Consider the following 23593-nt stretch of genomic DNA (forward strand, 5'->3'; position numbering starts at 1 on the left):
TGGAGATGTTAAGCAAGACTGGACCCAGTATGGACCGCTGGTGTACACTGGTAGTCCCTGGCCTCCAACTAGACTTTGCGCCGCTGGCCGCCACCCTCTGGGCCCCACCATTCAGCCAGTTTTAACCCACCTCACTGGGCTCATCCAGCCCATACATCAACAGCTTCTCTATGAGGATCTTATGGGAGACAGTGTCAAAGGCTTTTCTGAAGACAATGTTGTTCACAGGGCCTTGGAGGAGCCAAGCCTTTTGTTCACATATTTTTACAGTTCCCAATTTGTCAGACTTCTCACTTCTCCATGCTAAAACTCAGTGGAGAGTTTGCCTTTGTTGATGGCAGCTTTGAAGGGTAGCTGTGTCTGACCCTGCCAGAAAGCACACCTGACGAGGAGAAGCCTTCCCAAAGCTCATTGACTCAACCTTCCCCTGGATTTCACTCAGCTTTGGATCAGAGCCACCGTGGATAGACAAGAGCAGACATCTCAGCCTTGAGGAATGCCAGTGTTTAAAGCTGTATAAATTTTCACTCATCTTTCATCACTGAACACTACCTCTTGCTAAGCTATTAAAGCCATATTCACATGCCCCAGAGATTTTTTGAGTGATTAATAACAATGAGATGATTGTTATTTAATTACAGCCAAGAGTATTAGGGAAAGTTACTATACGGTGAATGCACCTGCAAAACAGACTTCTCGGTATAGATCCTTTACATGTCTGGAGCTATATTTGCTAAGATACTCTGTGGGCATAATGACTCTAAGGAATCTCATGGAAGAAATAATTAATAAATGTTGAAGTGGGTTTGATAAAGGAAGTGATCACATGGGTGAGGTATATATCCAAGTGGGTATAAATAACTTAGTGCTCACTTTGTTGAAATCCATTTGTCCTCCATCCAACTGCTTTCGAATAATATCCTTCAAGGTAAGCCTTTCTAGATATACTCTATAATACAGGAATCAGGAAGAAAACAATGTAGAATAAGCTATTTTGGACTGTGGAGTTGTAAACTAAAGTGGAGGTATGAGATTTGGAATAGTAGACTATAAATATTTAGAGCTGTTAGATTTATAATCTCACTTCCTGATGAAATATTACAAGATTTTTTAATACAAATGAATGTAATATTTGACCTGAGGGGAGCAGATAACGTATTTGAAAACTGGTAAATAAATGTTCATTTATTTGGCTGTAAAAAACTCCATGTCTGACTTACTTAGAAAATCATTCTAAATTTAGGGTAAACTGTGACTGTAGTTCAAAACCAATCTATTATCTGTCATTTAATGAATAGTAATGCAAGGCTTTTATCTTCAGAAGAATTCTTTACATGCGTTTCTGTAAGGACAAGCACACCCAGAACTTGAAGATCTCCAAACAACATAGTGTTTATCATTAGGAAAATATATGATACATTAGATCAGTCTCAACACAGATTAGAGTAAAAGTTTTACTACAAAGTGGGAGATATTTTTGTCATGTGAAGCAAACTAATATAATGGATTGCAGATTAACTGGGATCAACAGAAGTAATCCCAGAATGTCTCTTCATTTACACAGTGTTTCACAATATCTGCATTTAAACATAATGTGAAGAATTGTTTAAACATCCTGTTAGATCAAGTAAGATGTGAAAACAGTTTGCAAAACAAAAGAAACTTTCAGTAGACCATTTTATTGCTACATGGACTTTCCCTGTCTATGGCACTTTGGCAGAGCCTGTTGACTCACCTAAAGCAATACCAAAAAAAAATATTGTTAGTCAAGTTTCTAGAGGACATTGGTAAAATTTGAAGGATACATAAGGCTCACCATTGCTGTAATATGTGCATTTACGATGATAATGGTAAAAACTGAATTACATCAAACAGAAATATGGCCAGGCTACAAAAGAATTATTTTCTAAGCTGATGTATTCCCACTCCCAGATTCAAGAGATAACATTCTGCCTAATATTTTACTTAACTCACCAGGCACACCAGTCTGCTGTGTGACATCTTCTTGTCTTTGGATTAAACAAAAAATGATTGTAATTCTGCTGGTGTCTATGTCAATGGTGTTGTACGGTGGTAAGTGGCAATGTATTTTTATGATTATTTGACATTTATGCCTAAATACTATTTTAAGCATGTGCATTTGGAAACAATCCTTTAGAAGCACGCCTTCTGTGCCCTCAAACCTAGTTGTTCAACATCCAAATGCACTTAAATAAGTTTATCTGTGGAGTACTTATAAAACATGTTTTTTCTCAGGACTTGTAGTGAAGCAAGAAACATTTAGTGGGCTTAAAAATATAACCAAAAAATTGCAATTTCCCTTCTGCTAACATTTGGTCATTATTCATATAACTCTTTAGATTTTATTGTCATGGGTGAATTAGCTTCCCAGTGACAGGGATGGGCAAACATTTCAAGTTTCTGCAGTCCCTGCACTGTGTAGGAATGTCATTAAGAGTAGCGGTGTGCAGGTGAAGAAAAGGACTCTTAGAAGGTCTAACACCATTTCCGGTCACTCCATGGGGTTATTTCTAAAGGGAAAAGAAAACTCAGCACCTTGGCATAGACAAAACTCTGCACTGACCTATTTCAACTTCACCAGTTGCCTCTCTTCTAAGGGGTTGCGTGCATTAGAAGTCAGTAAAGAAACAGGTCTAACACAAAACACATGGGCTAAAATATATTGATGAAGCTGAACCTTAAGACTCCTACTATACGAATAGAAATCAGTAAGAATATTAGCATTTCCCACTGCAGTGACAGAGAATGCCAAAATACCTACACCATTTATTCATAAAAAATAAGGGGTATTTAGCCCCCAGATATAAGGGGGACTATATATATTGATAATATCTAATGCACTCAGAAATACTTGGACACTCAGAAATTTTTCTGACATAATGTTTGAAAAAGATTTCCCCCAATCCTCAAAATGCTGTGCCACAGTTTTTAGATTCTTTTCCCCCAGCTAAGCACAATCTGAGCATAAAGATATAAAACGTTTCCATTTTTAGGTTTGGAGAGGATCACTGATTTATCTTTATGCGGGATCTATTCTGCTGATCTCTGCTTTGAGACTGAGGCAAATATCTGTGCATGAACTAGCATCTTTGTGAGGAGCTAATGTGATTTGTCATGAATAAATCAAATAGGTTGGGTTTGCTGCACCCTGACCTTTCCTGGCACAATCAAGGTTTCTGCTCCCCAAGGATTACAATGACTGTGTCCACGCCCTATATCATGACATTTTAATTAGCCATGACTGCCAAAAACATCCGGAGGTGCACTAATGTTTTTTTGATGGGCTTTTTTCAGATAACACTTCAGAAAAGCGTTGTCAGAGTAACAACATCACAGACACAGTCCAGAAACATTTTCACATGTATCTGAATGTTGAAATAAATTCTGTGGGTAAGGTATACAACTGGAAAGCCCAAGAGCTGATGTATCGTACAAGTCTCGCCAGGACATGTGCCAAGTCATTTAGTAGGTTTTAGAGAAAGGCGAGAGAAGTTGACCTCCTTAGGGTCTTCTGAGGTTTAAAGGATTGATTTTTGTAATGCAATCTTTCACTGGCTATCCAGGGAACAATGTAGGACCAATAGCCCCAAAAGACGTGACAGCAAAAGAAGAAAAGAGAATAATTCTCTTTTTTAAGTACTCTCTCAGAAAGTACTTTCTCATTGTCCCCCCACACACACTATTTAAACAATATTGAGCAGTCTTGTTAGCAAACATTGGTTCATTGATCCTGACTTAGTGACAATTAGAAATATCGCTCTTCGTAATGAAAGAATTAGAAGACCCAAAGGTTTACCAAGCTGCTGACCCTGTGGTAGAGATTTTTCTCCAGGGTGGCTTCAAACATTTATGTGTTAATTTGGAGTGTGCGAATTAAGTTTGCTGAGAAGAACTAAGTGCAAGTGAAGGATGCTGGAGCAAACACAACTTCTAGCAGTTCTGTAATGTGGCTTTATCAGTTCTCTCCTCTGTCTCATTTCAACTCATGGGATTTTCATGTTTTCCAAAATTTTGCTGAAAGGACTAAATGATCGATGGCTGTTCATCAATAGGCACTGAGTTTGAGCCATGATGTTATGCAGTGTGTCAAAACCTGGCTCTAGATGCACTTGATAGAACGTGGCTTGGGGGAAGGATGTTTGTCATTGCAGAGGAAATACAGGCTTTAAGCAAGAAAATAAGGGACAGTTTTTCTTTAGCAAGCACGTGTAGAAATATATAGCATTCAATGCTATTTATTTTGCAAAGCACACCATTATTTCACTTGAATCTGGATTCCTCATGGCCATCAAGCTTTCAACACACTCGTTCCAGTTCTGTGAAAAGGCCAGCCTTTACCGGGAGACCTTTTCTGGTTTGTGGAAAGCAGTCTTTTCCCTTTGGGCCTGCTGCAATGAAGGACATTTCTGATGGATTGCTGTTCATTTAAAAGCTTTTCGTTGTGACCAAGACTTTCAGGAAAAGAATAACATAAGAGGAAGCACCTCTTCCTACCTCCCTCAATCCCATATCTATATTCTGCCACTAAAATTGAGAAATGAATTGCTGGAGGCATATGACTGTTACCATGATGATCATCTTGTTCAAGATGATCATCTTGTTCACTCCACAAAAGTTGTAGACATCTTGAGAAGGCCCTTATATACAAACCAAAAAAATTCCTATTTTTTCCTAATCCTTTGCTAAACATAGACTTAAGTCTTGTATCTAAAAAAAACACTACTCTGCTTTACTCTCTTACAACTATATTTATTGCAGGAAAATGCAACAGATTAGCAAGATAACTGTTAGCTCTTTCCCAGAATCTTTCATAGATAAAATGGACAGCTTTCCTAATGCCAGTTATTCTGAGACATAAGCTATGCCATGAATTTAACATTACTTTTTTTCTTAATTTTTTAGATCCTTGAGCCAATAAATACCCTTGACTTATTATCTTTAAAAAAAAAGTCAAGTTTAAATAAATCCAAAAGTAACACATTCTCTCCTAAACTCGTGCAGAAGATAAGAACAAGGAAAAAAAATGGGAAGGGAGAGAACAAGTATTAGATTTCACCCTAATTCAGGACATGGCAAACAGAAGAAAATAAAAGTGTGGAAAACTTACCATCTTCAAAAAGAAAATGAGATAATTGACTTAAAGAAATAGTGATAGGAAGAGAGGCAATAAGGCAATAGGGAATAAGGACTCAGAAAAACCAAACTTGACTTCAAATAAGTGGAGAGCACAGGGTTACAGAGTAGAAACATTTGGGACAATGAAAGTAGTTGGGCAACTAAAAATTTTATACAATTCTACTGATTTATCCCAGTAAGTGCTGCTGTTCAGAACAGCACAGGAATACAAGGGTTAGCACATCCTCACTAGCAATACCTCAGTTTAACAGAGGACTGATTTTTAAGCTGAAGTCAATGTGACTTACTAGTACGCTTCTGGGCTTTCCTGGGTGCGGATGGAGCTAAGCAAGTGTTTCATGGCTTTGATAAATCAGCTTGCTAGTGTAGGAAGGTATTCAAAATGCCTGCAGTGTATGTGTCATAATGAAGTATATGTTGTTGGTTTGTTGGGGTTTTTTTTATTTTTAAATCTTTTTCTTCTCAAATTTGTTTGCTGAGGTAGGTGGCCAAGCATTGGAGCCGCCAGCATTCCTGCCAGAGCTTCTTAACACACCTGAAAGAATCTTGAGTAAGAATGGTTTAAGCTTTACTTTCTACAATATTGCATGGCAGTGGGGAACCACTTGTACTCCAGGAGCATTGCAGGGAAGTGCACTGTTAGCAAATAGCTAGTAACTCATATCTCAAAGTGGTTTAACAACTGAAGCAAGACCAGGGGGAGTCTGGGGACAGTTCTTGTCATTTACTTTTTTAAAAAGAAGTGTGGTTTGTTTATTTTTTCATTTAGACAATGCCACATTCTTCAATGGAGTCTTTCAAAATGTGGAAAGTGTTGCATTATTTTTTGGTAAGTATGTGTTCCAGTTGTACTTGAGCACTGAACAGAAATCCCATGGGGTTTGCTTTTTATGTATACTGAAAAGGAACAGGGATTTTTGAAGCTGTAGATTTCCCCGAAGACTATTATAAAACTAAATACTGCTGAGTGTCAAGCATTGCTCAATGTCCCTGTGTTACTGCCTTGTTTAAGCTCTGCGTTCACACAAATGTCACCCATCTGTGACCCACACCTGGCCCACCTCCATTTACCATGCATTTTATGGCTGTTCTCTTTCCAGACTGCCTGGGTTCTCACTTCACCTGGTTACAGTCCATCTTCACTAACTTTCCTGCCCTCCTCAACTTTGTGAACAAAATGAAGTGTGTTACTGGTTTTTGTCCCAGGGATTTTGAAGACTATGGTTGCTCTTGCCGGTTTGAGATGGAAGGCCTCCCTGTGGATGAAGCTGATGAGTAAGTCTCATCTTATAAGTAAGAGATGTCCTCTTCTGCCCTGACTGGCTGTCCGTGCCCTCATGCTCTCATGACCCAAAGCATAACACTTGTCTAAATGATTTAAGGACAGTTGCAAAAAAGTAGAAGATTTTTTCAGAGGGTAAGTAAGTCTCACACCATCCGGCTCTGTTTAATCTAGTCATCACTCACTTGCAACCTAAATATCTGATACGACCTACAAAAGATAACTTCAACTCTGGTTTATCAGCCCTGTACTGTGTTATTCCTACCTGCTGGTGAGCACTGTCTTTTTGCTGGGCCAACACCCTGTACCAGTTGCCTTACAGCATGGTTTGGAAACAGGTGAAGTCGAGGTGGTCCTAATCTACAGGATGTGATGATCCACTTGCTTTTTTTTTTCATAGCTCAGCGTCTCTCTTTATTTCCCCACACTTCGATGCGGAGAAATACTCCCATCCTACAGATAAAAGCAGAGTCCCCTACACCTGCATATAATTCCGCCACAGCAACTCCGGTGGCACAGCAGGTTTGAACTGGTTGCAAAGAGTGGCCATTAATGCAATAGAATAAGTAAACACCATACCCATCTCCTCGACATATCTAACCCAGAGGTCTCTAAATTCTGAACAGATCTTTGTGAACAAAAACTCATTAATTTCTTTGTACTGGGGAATTCTGTCTCACACTTAAATTGGTGCCAAAAACTGGAGGACCTGTTAAGAAGGTGAGTGGGAGAGCATTAATCTGAGCAGTTTAGTGGGTTTACAATCTTACCAAACTGTTGGTATTGGGAGCTGTGTAATACACCAGCAATGTAAGCTCATAGTGTACTATAATGAAAATGTTGGCATCTGAGGGGATTTAAGCATCAACAGAATCAACTTACAGCTAAGTATGACTTCCAGTGGCAGTTAGGAGGTTAAGCAGATCTTGCCCTGAATACTTGTGTACATGCAGAGGCTGTAAGACACTGGAGCCTCCAGGCACAGAGAAGAACAATGTAGCTCAATAGCTCTTCCCAGTACCACGCACCAGGAACAAAACCATCCAGACTCCACTCTGTGCTTTGGAGCGATACTGCCCCAGACCCTGACTGGGCTAGTGAGAAAAAAAATTAATCTCAAGCCAGGACAATCAAATGGTTGTTCACTTATGCAAGCAGGAGGTGTGAAAAGAAATTAAAAGAGAATCAAGGTCCATCCATGTCTAAATAGAAAAAAGGTTTTTCCAACAATGTGATGTATTAATTCCCTGAGTGAAGACACCAAGCATTAGCTCAGAAAGAGCTAATGCCTACAGTTAGCTGGAAATTAATCCATCCACTTTCCAGCATGGGATGGCTGGGAAAATGAAGACCTAATCCTGCTACTGGAAAAAATCCATGGGACTTCTTAGGAAAGGTTTTCTGAACAGTCATGATGACATGCTGAAAGGAGAGCTTGAGTCAGTTCAATGGATTGATACCCGAAGAGCTGAGCACCTGGGCTTTTGCTTCACTCAGCTTCATTTTGCAGAGCTTCATATGCAGAGCAGCATAAATACAGAAACAGCAGAATTATCTGTCAGCAGTTTTGTCCTGAGAAACATCCACAGAGTCCCTTCGTGTTTACAAATTGGTTAGCAATCCTGCGGTGAGGTTTCCTTAGCAGCATAGCAACCCCACTGCAGTTTGCAGTAAATGGAGACTGATTATTGTTTGCCACTGACACAGATATGCCCTTGGTTCAAGAGAGCCTCCAAACAGGTGGCTGCTACGTGTCTTTCTCAGACACAGTTCCCACAGTGTTGCAATTTTTTCACTAACTTTATTTCTTAGAAACTAGTTTTGCAGACCTTGGATTTTATCACCGCCACTTCTGTTCCACAAAAAAAGGGCTGAACACCTCACTGTAGATTTTTTAGGCATTGGAGAATGTTTGTGCCCATAAGCCCAACCTTTTCCCATTTCCCAGGGTAGCTAATTGTCATAGCTAAATTAGGAGCCTAGTCGACCTCCATAGTCTATGGGGAAAGAGAAGCGTGCCCAGAGGACAATCCATGTCTTACAATCCCCTGCTTGCAAAGGGAAGGCAAGTAAATTTTCTGATTAACTGTTGCATTAAGTGTTGATGTAATTGTGATGCTCTAAACAAACAAGAACTAGAGAGAGTTTGTATTAGACTAATTACGCAGTTAGAGGAGATTTCAGGTGCTGACACCTCACTAGACCTCAGGCAGAGACAGGAGTGGGTCTTGAGACATTTAATCAGCTATATGTTTAAAACTCTGTTCCTGATGGAGCTTATGAACTTCATCGTAATGCTCGTAAGCATTGTAAGCTCCATTTCAGTCTCACCTCTGAAACAAGGCACAGTAGTGTTACTGGTGCAGAGGAACCATCAGGGCCTCTCTACTGAATGGTGTTTGCCCTCACTTTTGTTCAATACATTTCTGCAGTCTCCTAGACCAGGTTACAGCAGGGAGCAAAACCACTAACAGGCAGCAGAGACACTGAAGTGCAAGAAATTGGCCTTTGAAACTTCATCAGCTGGGATAATGCTATTCATGAGCTCTGATCTGCTGCTGGCAACCTCAGCAAATGTCATCACTGATGTCTTTCACCAAGTCAAAAGTCTGATCACGGTTAGGACTTGGACTGCTTCCTTGGCTGTGAGGACATGTTAAATATTGTAATAATTATTTATTAATATAGGAAGTGATTAAATATTCATGCTTCCTAAATATAGGAAGTGAGCAAGTGAATGCGTACCCTAGAAGGGAGCCTGCGAGGGGCAGGTGTTTGCTCCCCGCTCTGATCAGTGCAGGAGTGCTTCTGTCCACTGGTGAGGTCAGTGCACACGCAGGGCTGCGGGTGATATCTAATAACACATTCACTGTGTCTTTAACAAAAATCCCACGTGAGCTTAATTAAAGTTAACTCCTTACATTGTGATGGCAAGTTAACCCTTCCTGGCAGCAGATGGTTTTGACTGTTAATGTTGTCTTTGCATTCGGCATGGTCAAGACCAATGGAAATTGAATAACAGACCCATGTTCTGAGGCCATTTCTATAAATGAGGATATTTCAGTCTAAATCTAACAGCAAGCCCCTGCTTAATTTATGTAACAATCTTATATGGGGTAAATGATGACAGAGTGTTTTACTGGTGTTTCATTTACAGCTGATGTCAGTGCACACAGATGTTGCTATAATATAGAAGTAGATGGCTTGTCTGTTCAAAAACAGCTGAAGAGAAGAGATGATTGCTGACGAGCTTGTTGTTTTATTGACTATTTCATTGCTGTTTCATTGCTATTCACAGCTAAAGTGGTCATGCAGGCATTTGGGGTTTGCATGACAGCAGGGGCGTAGGAAAACGAAAGGTTTCTAACTTGTTGTGTGGTGGTAGGAGCTTTGTGTGTTGTGTGGTGGTAGGAGGTAGTAAAGTTGCTTTACTCCAGTGTGAGAAAAATATTTTGTGGCCCCTTCCCATGGCTAAATGGTGCATTTTAATTCTGATTGCTGCATAGAAGAGAAAGTACGAGAAACAGAGGATAACCCTACACCTATTTATGTAGTCTCAATGAGACACAGGGATTCACAAGGCATTGCAGAGGCATTAACACTCCATGAGTGCCAGGTTCTGTGTAGTTCTCCAAATCTGCAGTGAGAAAGGTTGTGGCAGGGCTGGAGCCAGGATCTCTAGAGCTGAGCTGTAAGAACTCAGGTACGGCAGAAGGAGACAAATGTAAGTGTGGTCTCCCACAGCATGCAGACCTGCTCCTACCACTGAGTTTTGCATCTATCTGCACTCATCCCACTAGACTGACTCAGGGAAAAGCAGTACTCGGCCTTTCTTGTGTCTAGGGACCACACTGAGGAATACTTTTTCTCTTTTGGCATCTTTTGCATTCTTGTGTAAGAGTGACACAAAAGCATTGCAGTCTGATCTTGAACTGAAACTAAATTGTGTGACATTTGTGTTATTTCATTTTTTTAAGCTGCTGTTTCCAGCACCGCAAATGCTACGAGGATGCAATGGAGATGGAGTGCACATGGGATCCATCAAAGATTTCTACAGATGTCAGCTGCTCTACTGAAAACCTGACCTGTGGTAAGATTAACCTATTGCAAGAGCGTAATACTGGAGCCTTACCATGACCAAGAAGTTCGTTCTGGCCTATCTACCAAAGGTTATATATAAATTTAGCAGAAACCACCTCCATGTGTGGATTCTTAAGGGCTTAAGTGTTCTGCCCAGGGATGAATGGAAACAGGAATACACAGAAGCATCAAAGCCCAACTAGGCAGGAAACTTGAAGTCCCATAACTTGCCAGTGCTCCTCTTGCTGAGGAGGCAGCCTCTTGCTGAGGTTTCCCTGACTTTGTAGGACGACTAAGCATTGCTTGAGATATCTCCACACATCAGAAATTCAGAGGATGCTGGGGAAAGACCTGAAAAACAGTTCCCTTCTGAAGCTTCAAGGCCTGATTTTTATATACTTTGAAGGAACAAATTCTTTGTTGACAGGGTCGTATACACGCCTCAGATACAACAGTATCACCAACGAGGGCAGAGACTGTGCCATTATAATAGGAGCTACTCCATGTAATACTAATACAGTCCTGTCAAGTGTGGAGTGGGGCTGTTTGATGCCTGATCAATTTTAATATAATTTTTCAGCAAGTATTGACTCTCAGAAAAGACTATATGCTAGAACATGATTTGAGGATACCAGCAAAGCAGAGCAGAATCCCCAAACCTATACCCTTACAGTGTGTTTAAGCAACAATCTGATCCAATTTCCTTTTCTTGTTTCAAATTAAAACCATTTTTGCTATTTAGGCCAATCTATAAAGGTCCAAGTGCATTTAAACATGAATAGTGCCTTTTTAGCTCTTTCCATACTTAATCATCAGAAAAAATTTTGTTCAAACTAAAAAAAAAGAAAGAAAAAAAAAATAGTCCCCATCAAAAATGTGAAAAGTGTGACAGCTCCGAAAGGTCAATGTTTTTTTTGAAACCCTGAAAGGCAGAAGGTTTTGAAGGGGGCAAATAATATTTCCTGGGAAACTGTTTCATATCCTTTATAAGGAGCAAAACTCATCTTACCTGAAAGGCTTGGCTTGTGGACTATGACTTCTTGAGTTTAGGAGGAATATTTTAATGAAGTCTGTGAAATGTCAGACTCAGTATCAGCTGGGTTAAGTTTTCCATGGAAAAACTAGAGGCAGCAAAGCCCTGCTCTGTAGTCCTCGCTACTCTGCAGAATGAACCAGCACAGGCAAGAAGTCTATTGCCAGCTGTGCCAGGCTACATTGGATGGCATTTCGAAAACAAACTGTGTTGGACTATGAAACTTGACTGTGTTTAATGTGAAGAAGCACAGTATAAATAGGTTTGCACTAATGATTATAGACACAAACCTTACAGGGAGGAAAAAGCAGGAGGTGGAAAAGATATTTCAATAGTACCTTGTTTGGATTTTTATTTTATTTCCAGAGTCTGGGGACCCCTGTGAACAGTTCCTCTGCAACTGCGACAAAGATGCCATTGAATGCTTTGTGAATGCACGTATTAACTCTTCCTTGAATGGGCTGGATGTCTCCTTCTGTCCATCTCTGGTTACAGGTAATAATAAGGATCTGATCGACTGTCTCTTCCTGCCAGTTTTTCCACTGGCATCAAATTTGCCCCAAAGAGAATGAAGCAGTAGCTGGGTGCTTTCCTGCACTAAATCTGGCAGTCTGTCCTATTCTTTGTTTCATGTGTCCTCTCCATTTACTGCTACTCAAGTGAATACCAAGAGAGAAGAAGAAGGTGGACTAATTGCCATCCTGGAGCAAGTCCAGGAGAGGTTACTGAGCTGGTGAGGAGGCTGGAGCACATGATGAAAGAGGAGGAGGCTCAAGGGAGATCTTTTTGCTGTCCTCAATACCTAGTGGGATGTGTAGAGAAGATGGAGCCAGACTCTTCCTGGAGGTGCACAGGGACAGGACAAGAGGCAAGAGACACAAATGCAACAGGGAAATTCCAGTTATATATGAAGAAATTTTTTTTTCAGGAGGCTCCTTCCAACCCTGTGAGGCTCTTGCCAACCTGAATGAATGGGCGATACTTGGGGTGATTAGTGACCCACTGAGGTCTCTAGCAGGAATGCCAAACTGAAAATATTGCTAGCTCAAATCTCCCCTTGAATCATGCAAACACTAGCTGGAAAGGCAAAAATAGGCCCACTCTGCTCTGTTACTTGGTTTCCATCTTGGAAGGAAAAATCCTCTCTCAAGATGAAGGGGATATTTATCTCCATTGTCATGCACTGATCTGTGCTCTGTAGCTGAAATTACAGCCTTGTAAGACTGAATACCTGTCCTGTGGGAACAGGGCTGGATTAAAAACTTAATTCATACGGATTGCAATCAGATCATGGCAGGGGGAGGACCTTTGAACTTCCAAGCTGAGACAGACGTGAAAAAGCAATGTTAGTTTTTCTAATCCTTTGGCTCATATTCACACACCTCAGTGCTAAGGACAGATATACACACCTATATCATGCTCTGGATGCGTGCATCCCCTCGTGAATAGGTCAAGGGAGAAGAAAATGCCACAGGAAAGTTTCCATCAAAGCCAGAAAATTGTGTTGTGTAAGCCAGTAATCCTTCACTGGGATCAAATGGCTCTCATATAAAGTATGGCAGCTCCAACACATTACAAATAAAGGGGAAATTGTTAAGCGCTAACAGAAAAATCCTGCTGGTTTTACCACTGCTGATAAAGATAGATTCAACTCTAGCTCACTGAATACCTCCACTAAGTTTAGGCTCCTGATCATATTTCTTAATGGAAAAAAAAAATCCTTTGCATGAAACATTTCTATTTAGTGTTCACTCATGTTATTATCTGTCTGCGTAGCTGTTCTGTCCAGTTCAGGCTTTGGAAAAAAAAAAAATCCTATTTGACAAATTTCTAGGAAAAGGATTTGGGTAGGTTCTTTATTACAGAGAAAAATGTGAATGAAATGGGGATATATTTGCCTAAACTTTTGCTTTAATAGGAATAAATTCAATGAACTCCTGATTTGTTGTACTATTCAGATTAAACAGTGACAAACTCCCTTCTCACACTTCAGTCTATGAGAGAGCTTTCTCGTTTTCAGAAACAACCAGCAAGAGAGAGATGACAACACTTCACACGGAGGGTATGTCCTTATCTCTGTAATTCTTTGATTGAAGTATATTAAATCAAGATAAATTTATACTCAGAAAAATAACATGAGTATTTTGGAAGCTATGAATTCCTTTCTGAGAAGCAAAGACAAGTTTTAGCAAGACGTCAAAATATGAAAGGAAGAGAAAAAAGCCTAATAAACTATAAACCTATAAACTAATAAATTATTTTTGTGACAAGCTTTTACACAGGTGCACAGGAAAATTTCAGCCAAATGACTCCTTTTTCTGAGAAGGAATTCAGAAGAGAACCCTGAATCTCATTTAGAAATAATATAAGAAGAAACACACTAAAAGCAACTTAAAAATATTTTCAGATGGATCCTTTTCTATTTGCATGCACATTTAAGCCCCTGCATCAAGGTTCCTTAGCCAAGTGCCTGGATTTAAATATTTAAGTTTTATGTTGAAATGTTTAATTCATGTCTTCATTTAAGTATTTAAGTACCTGCTGAAATGGGAATTTAAAGAGTGCTGATTGATTGCTAGCCAGTTTCTCTTGTTTATGATAGAGTCTGAGGGATTTTTTTTTTTAATTATACTGTATGTTGCTGAGTAGAATTTAGTATCAGCAGTGAATAAATGCTAAGGCAGGATTTTAATACTGTTACTGTAATTATCAATAATTAGGTTTGTGTTTGCTATGTTTATATCATATAATAACCCTACAAAAAGCACAATAGTAATAATATTGAAAACTAAGTTCCATTCTGATGACTCTGATCATGTTATGCCAAGATCCTGTCTAATGAGCATCCTAAGCCATGACTCTGGAGTAAGAATGCTTTTATTTTTGCAGAGTACCTTCATGACGGAACTGACAAAATACAGGCTGCAACTGCATCCATGGAAGAAGGTTGGCAACTTACAGTGCAAGAAGCACTGTTTTCAGCTGCCAAAAGCTGAAAGAATAAAATACAAGAATAAGCTGCTTGCTTCCTTTCTGCCCTTCTGAAAGGACTGATATAAAAGTAGATATAATGTTTTGGTGATCAAATTCAAGACTGAAGGAGAAGGTGCAATTTTTCAATTTGTGCATGTGATGTGCCTAACCACTGTTTACAGTACATTTCCCAAGGGCTGAGAATGAGCACTCTATGACAAAACCTGTTTTCATCCAAACAGACCTTTTTTTCCCTGGGAACACAGGTTGCAGCAAGCAAGCTGTTTGGCAGAGATGTGCTATGTGGGTGCCAACCACTGGATCCACAGCCAATTGCTTATTTGTTGTCTTTAAAGAGACATTTAGTTATACAAGATCAAGCAGTGGCATGAGGGAAAGTTGAGCGTGGATTGTTGCAAAAGAACTGGCAGTTTGGTGGTTTATTTACTTGCAACGTAGAGTTCCTGGTTGAAGTCCCTCTCACTCTGGTGCTTCTTGAGTGAGTTCCTAAACCACAAGACCAAGTGGTTCTTCTCACAATCTTCATTTTTTTCTGCTATAATCAATAGCCATCTTATTCAGGAGTGGATGCTTGCAAAATCTCACTGCTGCAGTATGAGAAAACTATTCTCTTCCTACCTGCATGGTGTGCACTACAACACAAGAGGCTGTGGAGAGAAGTCATCCAAAGCCCCGGGTGGCTCTGGGAGGGCCCACCTCATAAGTGAGGGCCAAGTCATACAGTAGTGAAATACAGAAGGAGACCAGTTTTAGACCATTCACTGCCGGATTTATCTGACGCACTCTTGTAATGTGGCCCCACCACAAGCAAAGCCATACTGTCATGTACAGAGACCCCGTATCTGCCAAGCACACAGGCAATGTGCAACCAAGCCACTGCTCAACTTAGAGAAACTCGGGAGTTATACTGGGGGAGTGGGGAGAGGTAGAAAGTTGCACTTTTTGAGAACGTAAGAACCTGGTTTCAATCTGTAGTATGCTGCTCTGTGTTTCTCAAAGCAAGTCATTGCCCTAAGTATGAATCTGGAATAATGCAAAACCATATGGAATTTTTTCTTCTTCTTCTTCTTTTTTTTTTTTTTTTTTAAGAAACAATGCTCAGACTTTAACAGATTTTTTTTATTTTTAAAAAAGTGCCACATGCATAAGGGCACCTATCTGAAAAGGCTTTATGCCGAGTGTAAGTGGTGACTGTTCCTTCATACCTCTCCTCTATTATCAAAGTGGGGTTTTTACCAGATATTTCTTGTTCTTGCCTAACAACAGCTCCAATCTTGGTTCATGTTTTTCTCGCTGCTTCTGGGAGGGTTGGTAATAGAAAACTGAGAACTCCTGAAGGAGTGAGTGCACCTGTATTTGCACATCTGTAGCAATGTTTTACTTCCTGAAAAAATGATTACTTGTGCTCTCTAAAGAGGCGTAGTTCATCCTAAGGCTCAAAATATTGCTAAGGGATAAAGACCTGTATTAGGAATTTTAGAAAGCTGAAAATGTATCACAGATAACATATCTAGTCAGACTTTGAAGGAAATATTTGGAGAACCATTTACCCTTTAACTAGCTGTCTCCCCATTCAAGCCCATAGGAGCTTCACCATTAACAACTGTGGGAACTGCATTAAGCCAAAGCTAAGTACTACTCAGAAACTTGTTCAAAGGCAAAGACATCCTTCCTCACATCACAACACCCTAACAACAGACAAAAAGATGCAGAGGGTTTTTTTATAATTGATATGTTTATAATTTATGAAAATGTGGCTGATGATAAATGAAAAAAGTTTATCAGGCAAATAAATAAAGTAGAGGTTAGGGAAGTATTTGGGCTGGTAGCTGCCCATCCGCACTTGACTTTCAGTGCAGGTAAACATGAGGTGTTCACAGGGAATGTGGCATCCTTCTGTGCACAACACTAAGATTTTAGACCTAATTCTCTTTAGTATATTTGTCTATCAAATGGATTTAATATTGAATTTGCCACTGCAGTCATACTTATGCTGCTTCTTTGTTAGTGTAAAGCACATTACTTGAACACAGCAATGAGAATTTATCAGTATCACTTTGTCTACAATAATCAATGCACCACAGAGAAAAACGGGCAAATATCTATACATGAAATGCCTGGGTCTTCCTGCTTCAGTGAAAAATCTCTTCTTAGCAGCTTGATCTCTCGTAAGAGTCTGTGCTGGCAACTTGTTTTCTGAGTTTACATTTTCTGTCTTCAACAGTGATTTCTTTTGAGCCCAGTGAGATGGTCCTGGGGACCTCCAAAGCTGGAGGTAAGAGTCTGATTATACTTTTGGTGATGAATCAGTCACTCCTGACTCCAGGTGAAAACAGATTTTGGTTTATGAAGCTCTACAGTGTCACAGGCAAAAATCTGCAGCTCAGGATTTCTGGCTTATACCCCTAGTTCTACTGACTTGCACATCCCTGAGCAAACCACTTTGTTTCTCCTAATTAGCCTCTTTATAAAACAAGGCTAATAGTGATGTCTGGTTAAGCTTTATGATGTTTTCTGTAAAAGTCACTCCAGAAATGCATTGCAGAAATAGAGCAGGTAGGTCACTGCCACGATGCTTCTGCTTTTTGTACAGTTACGACAAGGGACCACAGAAGTACAGCTCCTGCTCCCTCCGTCCCCTCGATAAAAGGTCAGTGACTCTCAGCTTTCCTTTTCCTTTGGCTGACACAGTAATACTTCATCTAAAAGCATCACATTTAAAAACCATGCATGGTGATAACACGGCTGCCGGAGAATCAAATTTAGATCAGGGTCAGATAGCAGATACACAAACAATAAAACCAGCTTGAGAAGTATTTGCTGTCTGTTGCCTCCAGACACTCATTTGCACTCCTCATGCAAGTATTTGTGAAAACTCCTTCATATAAGGTTTTTCGATATAATGGTTGGTCCTTTAAATTACATTCATAGCATCTGCTGCCAGAAGGATTAATTTTGATTTTGCCTCCTCCCTTATTATACAGAATTTAGCCAAATTCTTTCCCAGTCTAAAATCTGTTTCAGCTTTTGCAGTTGCTATTGTTTTGAGCACAGCCACGCCAGTAGCTACAGCTAGAAGCAGAGCACCTTGGTAGACTTGGAAGTTTTCAGTGGCCCCTTTTTTGTAGAAAGGATCATTCAGGCAGACTGAAATGCACCAGAAAAATGTCAAGGAACACTGAATATGGAGAGAAGAAATTAGTCATTTTTTAACTCTGATTACACTGTCTGGACAGTAGCCATGTCTCCCACCCCAATACAGAAATATGGCATTGCTGTAATAAACACTGGTCAAATGTTCTCCTCCATTAACTTGAATGTATCAGAAAATCTGTGTGTGGTGTTTTGTTGTAGGTCTGCATGGCTCCCAGAAGATCATTTGTAATATCTATTCTTAGCTAAGTGCAGAATTTCCCAAACTTCAGTTTTATTTTCTACATCTAGCAGGAATCGCTTTCATTTCAACACATCACTGTCAAACAAAGTGGCATAAAATGTGCACCTTGCTGAGCTATTAAAACTAGCATGTTGCTATTGATCCCTTTCTGCAACCTTTCATGGGCTTCCTTGTGTTCTTAGTGGTACTTTCATTTTTTAATCTATTCTCTTATCCTTTGACAGGTTATTTTCAATACATACTAAAAACAGAACATCAGAGGGACAAATTTAATGAATTTGAGTTTAATCCAATTAATAAGTTCAGCCAAGGAATTTAAAAGGAAAGGCTTTAAAAATGTGGAACCACATGTTCACTAGTATTTTCAAAGTATTTTTTTTGTGAAATGGCACATTCTTCATATTGACGTTTAGAAAAAATGAAACCATTTGATTTCCATTTGATAACAGTGTTTTCATTTACAAGTTAGCTTATATAAAAAAGGTTAAAAAAGAAAGAAAGAAAAAGTTAAGTAATCCCCAAATTAAACAAAACATTTCTGCTCAACAATAACACTTCAGATGATAATCTAAAAATAAATACCAATGTCATTTTTAGGATAAAGAATCTCCTTAAAGTTATGTTTCTATTCATCCTTGATGTATTTTCCCCTTAATATTTGCTTGTGGTTACAATGAAGTAAATCCTTCAGTTGCCCAGCTCTGCATCAGTCAGAAAATAATTTTCTACCTTCCCTAATGTTGCTATCAGTTTTGGTATCCTCATGTGAATGGACACTTCTTTAATTTAGCAATTTACACAGAAAATGACATCTCGCCTGTACTTTATCTCTCAGTGTGGCTGACTAATCAGTAACCCATATGATTTCCAGCAACTGGCACAGCTCTTTACCTCAGGATGCAACATATAAAATTGAAAAAAAAAAAAAAAAAAATCAGTAGTTATACTGGTCCTACTTAACCAGCATCTTGTTTTCTGAAAGGCAAAAAAAGTGAAGAAATGACCAGTGTGGGTACTCTTTGCTTTTCCAATCTTCATTTTTATTTTTTTTTCTCTATGACCATCAGTTCACATGAGTTCTGCCTGAGGATATTACTCTGACCTGCTATCTAAAATGAAAATCTTGCTGTTTATTGCTCCATGTCTTCTTCCATTTTCCTCTTTCTGCTTATTCAGAAGAGGATGGATTTATGGAAGCTGTGGTCCCAGTGGAAGAGATAACCACCTCCCCAGCCTCCTTCCCAGGAGATATCAACTCAATGCAAGTCAAAATTGTCCCCACCGAGAAGATGCCTGAAGGCATATCTGCAAGGACAAAGGAAAAAGGCAAGTAAAAAATGAATTACACCTATTCTAACTTACAGCACTCCCCTGTTCCTGTCCTCAGCTATCTGAGGATTCAGCATTTCTCATAGATATGTGGAATAACACTATTTTCTCCCTAAATCTGGAGAGATTACACAGAATACAGGGTGCACAACACTGACTGCACTGGAAACGGCGGTTCACTGTCAAACACTGACCAGGAAAGCTTAACTAACCATTAATGAACAGCCTTCCAACTATGAATTAAACAAAAGTTAGAAGACTGCCAATTGATTATGGTTCAGAATATGCACTTTTGTACACATTACTGAAAGAACAGTTTATTCAACCTTTGCAAGTCTAATCTATGCATATGTCACCTCCAGAGACAAGCCCTGCAAAGGGTGGCCAGAGCACAGCTTCCTCTGGAATAGCTCTGGAACTGGTACTGTCTGACAGGGGACCCAATGAACCTGCCGGAAAAGGTAAATGAAGTGTTTTTTTTCCAGTAGTATCTAATGAAACATTCAGTTACCTCTATATTAAAAGGTAGGTGTATATTACATATAAAGATTATAGTTATTCTAAACCAGTTGGACAAGCACATATGTACTGGTATTTATAAGAACAGGAGATGCAGTCATCTGCAAAAGCTTCCAGCAGTTTAACCTCTTCTACCAATGTGCTATCACTAACAATTATAAAAACTACTTATGATTAGGTTATAAGTACATTTTTCATACAGTACAAGATCTAAAATGAGCTCGGTAAATGTTTGCCCTTGCTTTTGTTTTTAGGCAGTAATTTAATCATGTCTTCGAGTTACTTTATTTTACAAGCAGCAGAAGAAATAAAAGGAACTTCCCCTGCTCCTCACTCTGACCTCTTGCCAAAGTCTTGCCAGGGTCATCCTTTTCCTCACCATTTCTGATTCTGTTCCAACTCCTGCCCAGAGTTCACAGAGATCCCAAGACATTTCACACCTGTCACTGCTGTAAATCCACGCTCATGGACTGTCCCATCCATCTTGTTAGGCTTCCCAATGGAGAGAAGCAGTCCCAGAGCTGGAACAGAGCAGACATGAAGAATCAACTCAGCCTTCTGTCAAATTGGAAAATTTGATCACAAAAGATCAGCTTTTAGAGCGTGCACATCAGCACATGAACCTGGGCTTCGTTCTTGGTGAATTAACATGAGTGAGCAAAGACTCAAGCAGGCACATGGGCAGAATTTTCTATTGGGGGAAGTAATCCAGGGTTGTCCCTGGAAGAAGCAGGGAGAGTCAGTCTAGGGCTGCAGAAGGGAAGATGGGATTAGTCATGGGAGCAAGGAGGATACACAGGGAACAGAAGCCTGCCCTCTCTCTCCCCCAGTCCAACCATCAGACCTTTCAAGTCCTTTCCGTGGCAAAGTCCCAAAAGAGGCCCACTTGACATAATTTTTCCTGACATGGAACACCGTCTGCTCTCAAATCGTAGGCTTAATTCCCAAAATATCAGCTCTTCCTGAGTGGGTGAAGCCACGGATGCATTAGGGTTGTGACACAGAGATGCCAAGATCTCATCAGCACAGTAACCATTACGACAGATCGCTCCTGCATTTGGGATAGAGGCATCATAGCTCTAATTGAATTGCGGTTAAAAAGCATGAATGTGATAATTCAAGGTGGTCTTCCCTGGTTTGTAATATCAGGGAACAACTCTCTTTGAAGTGAAAATCCAGAATCTTTCCTTTGGGAAAGCAACACTATTACTGATTGCTCTGTGACAGTAGCCAACTTTATCAGGACAATTTTTGTAAGCATAGCATGAAGGAATCATGTACATCTTAGTCCTAGTAGACCTTTAATGCTAGGTGGAAGGTATTTCAAATGAAAAAAAAAATAATTTTTGTTTCCTCCAGCACAGCATAGTCATTGCCCAGCTATCACTGTGCAAGCACAAGAAGTTAGGACTCTATTTTCTGAATTAGCCAAGACAGAAGCTATTGAATACTCAGCTACATTTGAATACCCTAGAAGAAAAAATTAACTATGAAGGACTACAAAGGATTGCAAAGTACTCTCATTGTAATCCAGTTTGACTTGTAATTTACATCTTCATAGGGAACTCTCTTCCCCTTAAATATTTCCCCCCCACTTTTGCTGTCTTGCTCAGTAGTATTCTAAGAGTCATAGTTCATGGACTGGAGCAATGATTTAGAAATAGTAAAATGTTGTCTTTAAAAGTTTCTGATAGCTCTGAAAATACTTCTAGCATCACAAGAGAGCCCCCAGCCAGTGAAAACATGATGTCTCAAATAATATTTTTTGCTTCATAGTATGTGAGAGATTAACCTTTCTGCAAGAGAGAGGAAATGGAAGAGTGAAGAGAGAGCTGCCCCAGCTAGGACAAATGCTGTTCTGTTTAACTGAGCGATGCCCAGAGGAATTTGAGTCTTACGGTTGCTACTGTGGCCAACAAGGAAGAGGTTATCCTACTGATGCACTGGACAGGTGTGGGCTCTTCTATAATCTGCTGTTTACTGCGGGTATTATTGGCGTGCCTAGGGACCAACAAAGACCAGTATGCCTTTTGTTTGGCCTTGTATCAGTAGTCAGGCCACATTTTGGAAAAAAAAAATCCACTTAAATACATAAAACATGAAATACTCAAATGTCACTAAGACATTCTATTATTGCATCAATGTTTTGGAGAGGACTTGCTAACTCAAAATAAGAAAGGAGAATGATGGGAGGTAAGTAGAGCAGAAGGAAGAGTATATCAAAAGAGATGAGGATAACGGTTGCTGTGAAATTTGGCCACGTCAGGTCTAAGTATAGCACTTAGTATACAGCACACACAATTTTCCTACACTTGCACACAAATAAGACTGCCTACACATGATCAAGTAGACTAGATGAAGGCTCTGGCTATCATGATGCAGTTTTCAGATTTTCAGCCAACAATATTTGAACACTTGAAGACACTTCTCACAGAGAATTAGGTCACAGTTACAGCTGTAATTATATGTCTTAAAATTAAAACAAAAACCCCTAAAAAACTACAGCACTGTTAAACATATGATACCAAAGGAATTAGGAAGGAGGTAGTGAAAGTAGGAACAGGTATAGGAGGAAAGTAGGAACACTTTGGGGTGGTTTTCTTCTTCTTTATGGAAAAGATTTTTCCATGATATGAAAACTAAAATTTCTCAGTTTTAATGGGCATTGAAAATAAAGAGATAAAACAATTGTGAGTGCTCTGTGATGCAGGAAGAGTAAGTATTTTTCATTTACATCTACTGTTTATTTTAGGTGCTGCTTCTCTCATCACTGTTGTATGGAACAAGTTAAGAAACTTGGATGTCATGCAGAAACAAGTTCAAGATCTGAAGTTGTATGTTTTGATCAGAAGCCAAAATGTAAGATTGGGTTAGAGGAAATTTCTCATGTCCTGACAGTGTATCAAAGCATTACAGACTGAAGGCCACCATGACTGTGAGCTGCTAGAGCTGAGTATGGAGACAGAAAAATTTGGCTTACAAAATGTTAGCAATGCTTACTATAAGACCGAGCTTTTTTCCTAGTTGAGATAAAGGTTATTACACTGCTGTGTGTGATGTGACCAGGTCAGGCTGAGAAAATTACATTCAGATATTTTGTGACTGGAGACAGAAGTCAGTTGGTGTTGTCTTTACATTCACAAATTCAACTGAAGACAGTTGGACCTTCAGCTGCCCAGCACCTTGGTGTCAGGCTTATATTTAGATGATTAAAGGTGATTTAGATGACTAAATTTGGAGACTAAAATTCAAGGCAGATTTGAAAATTTTATTTTGAAAAGCTTATCTACCCATGGTAAATTACACAAGGACTAATTGTAACTGCTTTTAAATATTAATTCTGAAACTTCTTTTTAAGGTATCGGTTGGAGCATGTGTGAGAAACTACTATGTGCTTGTGATAAGACAGCAGCTGAGTGCATGGCTTCTGCCTTCTTCAATGAAAGCTTTAAGTTTCCACACAGGCAAGAGTGCCAAGAGGAGAAAGTCTTATGTCAAAGTGACCTTTACGAGAGGCCTTCAGTCAGCCCAGAAATAAGCACCGGGATTTCCAGCTCCGAGGAGAGCAGTGAGGAGGAAGGTTCACTGTGGAGTGTATTAAGAAGAGCAAAAAGAGAGACACACCGTCCTGTTGGAAACTCCAGAACTGTGCAAACATGAAGGCAGATAATAACCAACCACCACCATGCGCTTGAGAAATGGCACGGAGACTTTCACAGTCAGCCGTTGCGTGACCAAACCTTACTCTTTCTCGTCACTCTACAGGCTGCCTTATACTTTCCAGCACACAAAAGACGTAATT

At 39.7% G+C, this 23593-nt stretch overlaps 1 protein-coding gene across 1 annotated transcript; it reads left to right on the plus strand.

Moving 5' to 3' along the window:
* The first annotated feature begins 300 nt into the window (after positions 1–300).
* On the plus strand, positions 301–23451 carry OC90 (otoconin 90). The gene is made up of 17 exons (XM_072855052.1): positions 301–350; positions 802–830; positions 1978–2073; positions 5642–5707; positions 5927–5986; positions 6258–6432; positions 10417–10529; positions 11919–12047; positions 13573–13614; positions 14442–14498; positions 16771–16821; positions 17140–17196; positions 19120–19269; positions 19635–19733; positions 21568–21742; positions 22544–22650; positions 23150–23451. Exons 1-17 carry the CDS (start codon positions 301–303, stop codon positions 23449–23451), a joined length of 1758 nt encoding a protein of 585 aa, XP_072711153.1.
* Positions 23452–23593: the final 142 nt, after the last annotated feature.

Source organism: Ciconia boyciana, chromosome 2, assembly GCF_034638445.1.
Source record: "Ciconia boyciana chromosome 2, ASM3463844v1, whole genome shotgun sequence".
NCBI lineage: Eukaryota > Metazoa > Chordata > Aves > Ciconiiformes > Ciconiidae > Ciconia > Ciconia boyciana.

What these genes read in the sequence shown, in the direction of transcription:
- OC90 (XM_072855052.1), top strand. Translation starts at nt 301, where the DNA reads ATGCTAAAACTCAGTGGAGAGTTTGCCTTTGTTGATGGCAGCTTTGAA. An exon ending in GGGGACCTCCAAAGCTGGAG is followed by an intron (nt 16,822 to 17,139) that starts GTAAGAGTCTGA and finishes CTTTTTGTACAG; the next exon opens with TTACGACAAGGGACCACAGA. An exon ending in TGCAAGGACAAAGGAAAAAG is followed by an intron (nt 19,270 to 19,634) that starts GCAAGTAAAAAA and finishes TGTCACCTCCAG; the next exon opens with AGACAAGCCCTGCAAAGGGT.